The sequence below is a fragment of the Fonsecaea monophora genome (assembly GCF_001642475.1).
Source record: "Fonsecaea monophora strain CBS 269.37 chromosome Unknown Scaff89, whole genome shotgun sequence".
Lineage (NCBI taxonomy): Eukaryota > Fungi > Ascomycota > Eurotiomycetes > Chaetothyriales > Herpotrichiellaceae > Fonsecaea > Fonsecaea monophora.
In genome coordinates, this window is record NW_019174020.1 from 39,439 (window position 1) to 51,627 (window position 12,189).

At 51.7% G+C, this 12,189-nt stretch overlaps 3 protein-coding genes across 3 annotated transcripts; 1 reads left to right on the top strand and 2 right to left on the bottom strand.

The window, feature by feature from the left end:
• Window positions 1-3,572: 3,572 nt before the first annotated feature.
• AYO21_09259 (hypothetical protein) lies at window positions 3,573-5,061 on the bottom strand (the record flags this gene model as incomplete). The annotated part of the gene is made up of 3 exons (XM_022659197.1): window positions 3,573-3,673; window positions 3,784-3,963; window positions 4,794-5,061. The coding sequence occupies 3 exons, from the start codon at window positions 5,059-5,061 to the stop codon at window positions 3,573-3,575; spliced, it is 549 nt and encodes a 182-aa protein (XP_022508480.1).
• Window positions 5,062-5,308: 247 nt separating this feature from the next.
• On the bottom strand, window positions 5,309-6,111 carry AYO21_09260 (hypothetical protein; the record flags this gene model as incomplete). The annotated part of the gene is made up of 5 exons (XM_022659198.1): window positions 5,309-5,348; window positions 5,420-5,531; window positions 5,598-5,779; window positions 5,840-5,942; window positions 6,105-6,111. The coding sequence occupies 5 exons, from the start codon at window positions 6,109-6,111 to the stop codon at window positions 5,309-5,311; spliced, it is 444 nt and encodes a 147-aa protein (XP_022508481.1).
• A 3,616-nt stretch (window positions 6,112-9,727) lies between these two features.
• Window positions 9,728-10,447, top strand: AYO21_09261 (hypothetical protein; the record flags this gene model as incomplete). The annotated part of the gene is made up of 1 exon (XM_022659199.1): window positions 9,728-10,447. The coding sequence occupies one exon, from the start codon at window positions 9,728-9,730 to the stop codon at window positions 10,445-10,447; it is 720 nt and encodes a 239-aa protein (XP_022508482.1).
• Between the last annotated feature and the right edge of the window lie 1,742 nt (window positions 10,448-12,189).

The window sequence follows — 12,189 nt, forward strand, 5'->3', positions numbered from 1 at the left end:
GCTGACGGTTGACGTCGGCCCATCCTCCGGGGGGCGGGGTGACGACGATGACTGGTAGCTCTCTGGCTCGCGTCATTCTGAACAAGCTTGGTGGTAAACTGGTGTGATTGCTGAATGGGGAATCGATCGTCAGACTCGTTGCAGGTATTGAGGTTCGTGTAGCGTGTAGCAGGTCGCAGGTCGCAGGGAAAATTTACCGCCGCTCTTCAAGGGGATTCTCCCTGCGAAAGTGAAAGCCCAGCCATCCATAAACTGTGTGGAATGTGAGCCTGAAGTGAGTGGACATCAGAAGTCTCTTGTCCCGCGCATGATGTAGCACCTCCCAGCTCTTGAGTGTCTTTATTCCTGTACAAAATGCCTGGCCGAACTGAAGGTAAGGTGAGGTGAGGTCTTCGCTCGACGCTTCCGAGATTCGTTCCCTTGTCGGTGGCGCTGCATTTTCTCGGGATGTGTGCACCAGGTTGTGCACGGCACTCAATGCTTTGTGATTCGGCATTGAGCCGTCTCACGATTGTCTCGCTTTTCTCTTCCGCATTCTCCGGGCGGACCGCGGTCGGCAACGGCCAGAACAGGTTTTGTGACAATTCCGATCGAGGATCGAGTGGATGTAGAGAGGACGGAGGCATTCACGTAGACTCATAGGAGGCATTCTAGGAAGCCAGAACGGATCAGGCTGGTCGCTGGTGTGACTTTCCAGGCGGGTTCGGAAGGAGGAAGAATGAGACAGCGTAGAGTCCTATAGACGATATCGCTCACGCGTAGAGATGTACGCAGAGAATAGAGCCCTCGGGGGCATCAGAGGTCGCAGGCTCGAAGGCAGAGAGGGCAGAGCTGACCGAGTGAGTCCATCGTGAAACGGGAACTGATTCTAGAATGACCGGCGGCGTCAGATGGAGGAGGCTGGTGCTCGTAGAATTGAATTTGGCAAGTCAGATTCTCAGGCAGACGACAAACACGACGACACTTTTTCGCATCGCTTTTTGCCTTGCTCCCCGTGTCATGTCGTGTCGTGGGAGTCATGAGCTCGCTCAGCCATGACCGTTGTGAGGTAGTACTTTGGTGATTCTCGCGTCAGATGCGGAGCGCAGCAAAGGGAAAGTGAAAGCTCGGAGCTTGCGGAGATAATATTGTAGTGGGAGAGTCTCAAGGCTGTATTGTGATGGGTGGGATTTGTCTGTAATAATGTGCGGAAATGACATACTCTTGGCCACTGAATTGGTTGGAATTTGGACAACACGATAGTTGGCTGGCCAATCACGCTGTTTGGAAAACCACGTGAATTTTTTTTGTCGGTTCACGAACATCCCGATAAGGAAGGCCAAGGGTTCCGCACGTCACTCTCCATGCCAGAAAAGAGACTTTTTCCACTGGGTCTGGGATTAATTTTCTCTGGAATCCTCCAATAGGATCTATCCATTCAGGGAATTTCTAATCACTCGAGGGAAAGTACAAAAAAAGGGATATAGAGGATAGTGGATCAATCAAGTTATGAATTCATCTGGTCAAGACTTTCTATGCTGTTTTGTTTATTGATGTGCAGTAGCCGTGACCCCCAGGGAGCCAATATACTGGTGTTCCTTGACTCAATCACCCCTCAACTCAAGGTCACCATCACCAATGCCGTGAGCCCTCCAATTTCCATTGTTACTGGTGGCTCATCTGGCATCGGCGCAGCCCTCACCATGCCCACCGCCGTACGACTTGATGCCTCTGGCCAAGAGCCTCGCCCCAGTTCAATACCATACCCAAGCTCGGGGTAGTTACTCATAACCCATTATCTCGCTCCCGAAGGATGGTCGGCCTCTTGTGTTTGTATGTTTATCTTCCTCTTAACAGTGGTTCGAGCAATTCTGGCCCAAGAGGCTGCGCAGGTTCGCGTTCAAGTCTCTCAAGTAGTTCCTTTTCTCTTTTCCCCGATAGAAACGCGTTCTCATGAGGTAGATCGATTCGTAGTCGAGAGGTAGGATATCAGGGAAGCCTTGGTTAGCCTCGCGGTCGGTAACGTTACTGTAGGTGTAGGGGGGGGTGCTGGTGCTGTGGTGGTGCGCATCAAGTGCCGCAGGATGCGATCAGAGGCAGACCGAGGTCTTGAACGATGTTCGAAGGTGAAGGATATCTAAAGGTGAAGGGATATCCAAAGCTGAAGCCGATGGACGATATTGAACTCGCAGCGAGGCGTAAATCCTTCCGGGATACAAAGAGAAGACAGAAAGCGATCGAAAAAGACAAAGAACGCGTCGAAAACATGTCGGATGGCGATGGCCATGTCATTGCGGTGGGAGCTTGCAACGTCTGTTCTTTTCCTGCGTTCGACCATGCCGTAGACTGATTTATATTGCAGAAAAAGCCCGTGGACGCAAAAATTCGCGCGGACCGCGGATACCTCACAGACGCTTTTGCGTTTTGGCAAAGACCTCTCTCTCCCTGCGGAACAGGCCTCTGGCCACACAAGCCTTCCGAACGCTCGGCAAATCCAAACACTTTCGTTATCATCGATTGGTTGGACGTCACGACAGATTGAGAACGTGATTCAAATGTCAGCTAGACCAGTATGCTTTACCCTGGCCGACTCTGTCTTGTGCTCTCCTGTACTGTCCTGCCTTGTCTGACTTTACGTTCGAAGCGGTTGAGCTGGTAGTCAGCTTCTCCTTCAGACTGTTGAAGGGTGGGCGGGGCAGGTAGTGTAACACCACCGGAGCGAGAAGAGGGAGCGAGGATGGTGTGACATTGTAGACCTCAACCGAGCCAGGCTTTGAAAAGCCCGATTCAGAGCTTCTGGAGCCGCACGGTTGGGTTGGTGTTGTGTGTAAGAAGACCTACTCGAGATGGAGGCCGCGGGTCTCGAGACTATGGGCCTCATGGCCCTGTCAAAGGCACAGCGTTCTGTTCGCTCGCGATTCTGTCTTCGACTGGACGCTGGAGGATTGGAAGAACGTGATCAAGTGCGGCAGGACCTCTGTTGTTCTAGGACACCGTTGCCGACAGAGGGTTTGGGCCGAATCGCGTGCGAGGAAGTGAGAAGTAATAGAGTGAGAAGCAACAGTGGCGGAGGTGTTCACCTGGCAGGGCGGCGTCGACCTTGCGGAGGTATTTGCCGGTCTTCCAAGGCCGGTGTTGTTCGAAACTTTTCAACCCCGTCTCTGGTGGTCAACGAAGAGCGGTCGAACTTGAAACACAGTATCCAGCCATGGTACGGAGCCTCGAGGACACTGACTGCTATCTGCTATCCCTGGTGCGGTCGTCTCCACCGCCAGTTCATTGAACTGGTGAGCTTTTTCGTTGCCAGCGAACGTCGTAATGTCCTGACACCCACGCAGTCTCGCCGATAAGAAGCTAAAACGCATATTATGGTCTTAACACCCAAATTGTGGACAAAAAAAAAAAAAAAAAAACACGAGAAGCAAACACCACCCATCCCTTCTGCCATCCCTTCTGCCACCCCTTCGGGCATCATCCTTTCGGCCATCCCTTCGGAGAAGTTTCTGATGTATGGCTTTGAGTGTTCTGACAGAAACTCGCTGACCTTCTTCGCTCACTTTGTCACTTTCTCGGTGGTGCAGTTCTGACATCGGTTATGCTGGCAATGCGGACAGTTGTTCGTTCTGATCGGAATCGGATTGTGGCCGCATCGGTGCTGTATTTCCATCATCATCATCAGCAGCAGCAACGCCCTCTAAAAATCGACCAGATTGCCCGGCCGGGTCCATCCAAATGCCCGCGGACAGGGCAGACAGGCATTCTTTGCTCGGGCTGGGGAGAGAGAAGGGAGGGGAGGGTACATACGCATGTCCAGATAAACACTGTCTCTTTCTTCTTTCCCTTTGATGGAGGACATGTGTAGATGTTTGGTGAATTCGTCGTGCCATCCGCTGGCAGCGTCGTCGGCCGGGATTTCGATGGCTTGCAGTTTCTGCTTTGCTGTCGGAGGAGAAGACCGTGCGTGCGCTCGGCCGTGTCTCGGACCTGGTCAACTCGGTGTTGTGCATCATTTTCATAGTATAGTGCCCCCTGGGAGTGCACCACGCCCATTGTATAGTGTCTCCTGGCTCCTGAGTGTACACCGCCACAAAAGTATAACGTCTCCTGGCTCTTGAGTGCACACCGTCCCCAATGTAGAGTGCCCTCCTGGGCTGAGACGTTCCTGCGGACTTTACACCAGGATCACTAGTTGCCCGACGTCGAGAAGCTGTGGCCTCGGAGACGCTTTTTCACCTACCCCCGTGGATAGACCACGGTTGCGGAATGATACAGGAGAGAAAGAAAATGGTTGCGGAATGAGGCTGAGCGAGTATTTATGAGGCCCTAGCTACCCGATTAGGAATGTTAGCCGAATAATTTCCACCACGGCGACATAACAAACTGTGCAAACGCACTAGATAGATGATTTCCTTACCTAATCAATCAATCATTCATTCCACTGACAGATTGTTGGTGAGAGATGGGTGCTGTAAGGTGATTGATTACAGAACAGGACAGACCGAGGATGCAGGATGCAGTAGAAGGATAAGCCCTTTGAGCAAGCTCTCATAAAATTTAATTGTTGAGTTTCTCCCTTGTAAGTTATCCTAGTCTCGAAGCTGCTGGTGGATGGGGGTGAGTTTGTGGTATGCGGCGCCACGCTTGCCACGTTTAATGACTGCGAGTCGAGGATATCGCCGGTATTATTCTGATCTAATCAATACTGAGCTAGAGGCGATTGTGTACACCACCTCCATTGCATAGTATCCCCTGGGTGTACAGTGTCTCCTGGGATGATTGCACGGTATGAGGTTTTGAAGGAAGTGATATCTTACTTGAAGACGATAGGGATGAGAACGGTATCGAGTTTGAAGGAGGTAATATCCTCCTCGAAGGGAATAGGGATGGGATGATATTTCGATCCTGATCTTTGATCTTGGTCTGGTCGATCCACCTGTCGGCGCTTTCTTCCTGATCATTCGTGATGTGGACAGCTGAGCAGGTATCAAAATGCCCAGATGCCATGCTGAAGGCGTCGATGACTTCCAGATCGGTCACGACACTCTGTTCGCCAGTCGTGGTGGTGCCGTGGGTATGAGGCATTGCCGGCCCTCCCTCGGCGCAGGCTGCCTCGTGTGGGACTGGTTCGAAAGCAGTTGGTCATCACCTTCGCGGCATATCGCTCAATCGGAACGAAAAGTCTTTGTATAAGCATGGGGGTGCCTTTGCCCAAGTAGTGGGCGCACCAAGCCGATGCCGCATCGTCCAGGCCTGAGAGTACGATGCTCTGCTAGAGGTGGCTCACCGCGCCTGATCACGAACCGGGGAATCTGGGCCAGCATTCGATCGATCACGACGCCACCCTCTGTGCGTTACCCGCGCCAGGTGGTCTTTGAATGGTCAATTAGCTGTCCAGCGTCACCCCGAGCACCTTGGTGGAGCGCGATGACAGGAAACATACCCGTGCGAACCCGCAGAGCCTGTAGGGGGTGCGCCATCTTCCATCTTCTTGAGCCGGGCATCGCGGATGAAGTGTATCAACGTGGTCTTGTGGTCTTCAAATGTGGCCTCCACTGGTCGCGGCGCAGTTCAAGGCTCGTGGTACTGCCCTCGATGAGAGGACACATACCCGTACCAACCCGCAGAGCCTGCAGGGGTGGCGGCATCTTCCATCTTCTTGAGCTGGACATCACGGATGAAGTGTATCAACGTGGTCTTGCTGTCTTCAAATCTGGCTCCATTGGTCGTAAACCCCAGTTTAAGGCTCGTGGTATTACCCTCGACTGCAGCATCTCCATGTTCTGATCGGGCAGGATTCCAGCTTGACAGCAATTCAGGGTATTTTCTTTTTCAGAGTATCCGCCTATCTTCTTTTTCTCACTCTCCGTCTCGGTTGTCTGGGAGCCAATCAATCCCGTGAGGTTTGTATTGGAGAGTAGCTGATGATCGAGGTGTGGTCTCAACGATGCCGTAGTATTCCACATCTAATTGTGGTGGAGAGTGGCCGAGACGAAGTACAAGGAAGACCAGACCGTAGCGGGACTATCATAGGTCCAGGGATCTGGTCACCGTAGATGAGAGAGACAGGCCCGAGCGTGGGGGATTTTACAACCATTGTCCGCCGATAGAGAGATCGTGGCACTCACATCCCATTGTGTTTAGTCGTCGACAAAACAAAGAGGTCCCTAATCATCGTCAATGGTCTGGTCAACCAAACCCGTGTCGAAGAAGATGGAGAGAATGGGGGACAATGGGGAGCCTTGTGGGAGGCCCGTTGTAGGTGATCTCTGATATGTCTGATTCCTGTCTGTTCACTAACTATCGTGGCCTGTTGTGTGCAGGGGACGCCAACCCATCAACCACTTCAATAAGGGATGCCGCCCGTTCCACCACTTGGGCCGGGGATGCCCTTCGCTTTCAACCGCGACGTTGCTCGGAAATTTGCAGTCGGGAATGAGCAATGTTTAACAATTCGTCCCTAACAGAGGGGAGGTTTCTCGAGAAGGGATGCTTGTAGGATGGAATGCAATAGGCCTATTTATAATGAGTCAGCTAACGTGATTTCTGCGACGCGGATCAGGGGTCACCGACCTTATCATCCTCTCGAACTGCTGCTGCTTTATTTTTGTAGACACTTTACTGTCTACTTAAGTAGGGGATGCCCTGACCATAGATTCGATTGTAGATTCCTTAAGTTGCTCGGAAATTTGCAGTTCTGGCAATGAGCAATGTTTAACAATTCGTCCATAGCATTGGATATCAAATCATGGACACCGCCCCCTCCCTTCTCCCCCGGGGACCGGATCAGGTCTGAGAGGAGAGGAGGCTTCTCGAACAGTATGCTTGTAGGATGGGACGCAATAGGCCTGGTCACAACAAGTCAGCTAACGTGATTCTCATTACGATGCGGATCCAGGGGCCACCGACCCTATCATCCTTTCCACTGCTGCTGCTTAGACGCCCCTCTCTTTCAACCGCTTGACCCGACCACGGGGTCGATTGTAGATTCCTGTTGCTCGGAAATTTGCAGTCCTGGGAATGAGCGATGTTTAACAATTCGTCCATGATATCGGATATCAGATCATGGACACCAGGCAGCCGGATGAGGTCCGAAAAGAGAGGCTTCTCGAACAGTACGCTTGTAGGATGGGACGCAATAGGCCTGGTCATCATAACAAGTCAGTTAGCTAACGTGATTCTTGCGACATGGATCAGGGGTTGGGTCACGGACCCTCTCATCCTTTCGGATTGCTGCTGCTTTATATTTGTAGACACTTTGCAGTCTACAAACGTAGACTGCCAATTCTGAGGCGAGCCAAAGTAACGTTTGGCGTTGCAACGCGCACCCGCCAGTGGTCAAGGTCATGGCTAGAGCCTCTGACATATCTCTTTGAATCGACTCGGGAATTGCGGCATTCTTACTTGCCGGGCCAACCCGGATTTCTGTCGAGCCGGTGTGTTCAACACTCGCTTGACCCAAGTTGGGTCAACGGGGATTTGGTGGATAGAACCATGTAGATAAGGGAAGTCGGCAAAATAGATCCGTAACTTCGAGGGGGGGGAAGGTTTGAATCGACTCGGGAATTGCGGCATTCTTTGCCTGCCCGGGGGGCCGGTGTGTTCAAACTCGCTTGACCCCAGTTGGATTAAATTGGCGCCAGAAACCAGAATACAAGACAACATTTGTAGGGAAGCGTTCCTCAAGTTGTTGCTCCACTCCAGGGTGGTGTGAGAGCTTGGCCAGACGGTATTTCCGAGCATGTGTCCTTGAACTTGGTGTCCTCCCGCTCTGATGCGTCGACGAAGTTCCTTGTTGGCAACTATGGCGACAGCACGCCTGACGGTGTGGAAAGGAGAAACGCTCCTAATCATGTATTGCCATTGACGAGAGACTAAGCTGAGGAAAGAAAAGGAAGAGGGAAGTAAGGAAATAGAGACTGCGCGAGGACCGCATCCCAGGAAAGAAAGGAAGAAGTAAACAGAGACGGTCGGTACAGCGACAGCCGCGTCCTAGGAAAGAAAACAAACAAGGAAATAGAGAGGCGCGACGACCGCATCCGGCAAGCCCCTTCAGGTACTGCCTGCCTGCCAATCAACCCAATTCCACCAGGGCCGGATGTTTATCGGTTCGGCCACAATCAATGGAAACTAGAGACGGAAGGAAAGGTAGGGAGGGACTCAATGTCACCGTCGCATCTCATTTATTTCTTACCTCGTATTGAAATATAACCCAACCCGTACCTACCTTGTCATCTGCCCCCGTCACGGTCTCTTCAAGGGACTTGAAAGCTTACAAAAAAAAGCGCTGCTGCCAGTTATTCACCCGGTCTGGGCCAGATCAGGACGGATCTGCATATTTCGTGCTCACGGCCGTGTCATTTGTATTTGCGGTGTTGACAAGAATGCAAGCATGTCCAGGAATTACGACCGATTGGATTGTATCTGCCAGATTGTATTGTATTGTAGACGTTGGGAAGGGCTTTGATGCAAAGGATGAATGATTGGGGAGCAGAACCGTGGGTTTCAGCCTGGTAGGATAGCCGTCTAGCAACAACTAATTCACAGCAGTGAAATTGGTCGGTATGACTTGGGCTGCGTATTGTCTGCCTTGCCCGGCTTCCTCAGCGCCAGGATGCGGGCCACCCCTGAACGGTAGGGGCACGTAGCGCAGCTGGAGTGAAGTATGGAAAATTGCCACTATCATGAGGTCTAGAATGGGCCATAATTCTTTCCACGCTGCGTTGGGTATACCATCTACGCCCGGGGCTTTCCATGGGTGGATGCCTTCGACTGCGTAGCCACCCTCTGCCACCGCTAGGGGAGGGTTGGTTGCCTTCGAGCTGCCCCAGTAGAGGCGTAGAGGCTGTTCTGGTTTGATGTCGGGACGAATGATTGGTGTTATCGGAAAGAAAGTCCTCCCTGGACCAAGCGTTGTCATCCTTCTGGGGTCAAGCAGGAAAAGAAGCAAGGGGGAAAAGAGACCGTGGTCCAGATCCTAAAGTCGGACGGGGAAGTTGTGGGCGTGCAGGTCTCTCGCGATGGCAAGCCAGCGAAAGTCTCTCCCTTCTCCTGATCTTCATGGATCTCCGCGGACCGTCTAAGAAGGGTATGTTGTCACACGCCGGTGCATCCGAGGCGAGGTAGGGGGCTGCTTTCCATACCCTGTCGGTGTCTTCCAGAAAGTGCACCAATATCGTCTCTTCTTTTCTCTCACCCCTGACCGAAAATTCTGCAGTGTAGCTTTCGTGCGGGATTCCCGGCTGGTGGACTCCATTTCTACAGTCGTTTGGAAGAATGATGTGGCTACTGTAGCCATCGTAGAACGGGCTGAGTCCTTGATCTGCAGCCAGGGTAAGCAGACGCGTCAGTTCACACTGGCGACCAAGGATTTGACGAAATGTGCGCCAAAAATAATCATTCTTCGTCGTATGGCCATTAGGAGGGCGCTGTTGCCTTTGGGTGAAAGAGAAAAACTGGCGTATCGGGTTTCAAGCTGATCGTAAAAACTCTGTGCGCTGTACTTTAAGTCCTGCTTTCACACCCCTGCTGGTTTCTCTCAAGAGTGCTTAGCTTCGTCCTGCAGCAGATTTCTTGAGACTCACCGCTCTTTCTGCGCAGCCTAAAACGTCCAAGTGCAGTGTCTCCACTTCCGGCGCTCGGAGCCTAGCCTCACCGGTTAGCACTCATTAAAGGAGGCCTGGTATTGCACAGCCAACTGTTCATAAAGCCTGAAGCAGGTCAGTTTTGAAAAACTCAATTTTCTCGCAAAATGCAAATGCCTGAGACGCTGGCCTCATTGTCTATGTTTGTTCATTTGGGCCCCTCACAAGACGAGAAGATGTTCTCTGTTCACCCCGCAATACGGACACTGCAAGACGCTCATATCCCTCCGAAGTCTGACTATGATGAATTTCGAGATACCCTCTACGAGGTCACGAGGGAATGCTTGAAAGAAATGGCCAAGGATGAGGTGGACCTGGCAGAACTGAATAATGTTGGAGTTTTCCACAAGTTCGACGAGAAAGCTGGGAACGTATACCAAGATTTCGGAGCCGACAAGTCTATGCCTGACGACTGGATCTACAGAGGATCCTTTCCTGGGATCTGGTGCGCCTTGAAGAGTCCGAACAATACCTACACGATAGCTCTAGTGGGCACGAAGATCGGACAATTCAAATTCAACACGGGTTTCAAAATCTACGATCCTCAATCCACAACACACATGGAGAAGTGGGAAATCTGGAAAAGTCGTGCGGAAAACTCGGCAAAGCACAACCCCTGGGATGACGCCGAGAACACCGATGGCTTAACAATGTCGACTCGGGTGGGCTTATATCTCGCAGACGCGAATGATTTCAACTTCTATCTGGAAAACGGCTATGGTGCTGTAGTTGGCTACACTGACTATGTGTCTCTGGTCATCGTCGACAAAAACCTGGTCTCAGATTTGCTTGATGCCGGGACTGTGGGAATGCATTTGATGAGCTAAGAGTTCCAGTAATGATGCCTAATTCACAAATTCATCTGATGGTAACTCGGAGGCAGGAGGGAGGGTCATCATCACATGTTTTGGTCTGATCCCATTCGGACAACTGCACCAGAGCCAGCTTCTCTAGTGTCCGTGACGGCAGTTGGACGAGCTCACCGCATAAATCGGGGCCAGCAAATTCGCGATGACGCTCTGAGGACAAGCCAGTAACGCTTAGACTTATTCAGACTAGTTTAAAGGAAGCAGGTGGGGCTTTAATAATTGAGTGTGTCTGGAAAGGTGAAGCCGCAATTGCAAACGACTGTACGCTCATGGGTGCTTCGGTCTCGACTGCTGGTGTATTCGTCCCTGAGTGTGGTCAACTCGTCGTCACCACGCCTTGGTAGTATGGCGTCACCAGCATGGGGTTGGTCAATGCCTGCTTTACTTGCTGGATGATGGTCTGGGCTCCACGTTCCAGTCCTGCGACTGAGGCGACCAGTAGTATGTGCTGCATCTTTGTGGAGAATTCCCGTCGCACTGCAGCCTAGTCGGTCTTGCGAAAGGTCTGCCTGGGTCGTGGTCTCTCACGGATGTGTCGCTGGCCTGTCACTGTGCAGCCGGCCAACCAGCCACAGCCCGGCAGGGAGTCACTTGTGAGTCATATTTTGGACCCGTTGCTGACCGGTTGGTCCTAGTCACCGGATCGCTTGGGGATGGGTTTTGAGATGTCATGTTGATGCTGATCTTGCGAGAGCTGTGACTCATACCTGCGGACTACCTGCGGGCTTCACTGGTCCTGTCGTATACCTGTTCGACCACGGTACTTTCGTGTCTTGGGAGAGCTCTGACTCATACTTTGTAGGATTCTAACGTTCCTCCATTGGTCCTGTCGTATAATGATTTGACTGCGGTACTTCCGTGTCTTGCGAGAGCTGTGACTCATACCTGCGGACTTCACTTCATTGGTCATATCGTATAATTGTTCGACCCCGTGACGGTACTTTCGTGGAACACGGCAATTTAGTGTGACATGAACGTCCCTTCATTGGTCCTGTCGTATAACTGTTCAACAACGGTACTTTCGTAGGATGCTAACGTTCCTTCATTGGTCCTGTCGTATAACTATCCGACTGCGGTACTTTTGTAGGACACGGCACTTTTGTTCGACCACGGCACTTTAGTATGATCACGGCGCTTTGATTCGATCACGGCACCTTGGCTTGACCGCAGCACTTTGGTCCGGCAGGGTACCCTGGTCTGACCACGGTACTTTACTTCGATCACGGGCACTTTAGTTTGACCTCCCCGCTTTGGTGTGACATGATCGTTCCTCCATTGGTCCTGTCGTATAAAAGTACCGTGGTGTAGGACACGGCACTTTGGTTTGATCACGGCACCTTGGCTTGACCATGGCACTTTGGTCCGACAGGCTACCCTGGTCCGACCACGGTACTTCAGTTCGACCACCCCGCTTTGGTGTGACACGAATGTTCATTCATTGGTCCCATCGTATAAACTGTTCGACCACCGTACTTTTGTCGGACACGGCACTTTTGTAGGACACGGCACTTTTGTAGGACACGGCACTTTTGTAGGACACGGCACTTTTGTAGGACACGAATGTTCATTGGTTCTGTCGTATAATTGTTTCGACAGCAGTACTTTTGTCGGACACCAATGTTCCTTCATTGATCCTGTCGTATAGCTGTTTGACCATGGGACTTTCGTGGGCCACGGTACTTTTGTTTGATCACCGCACT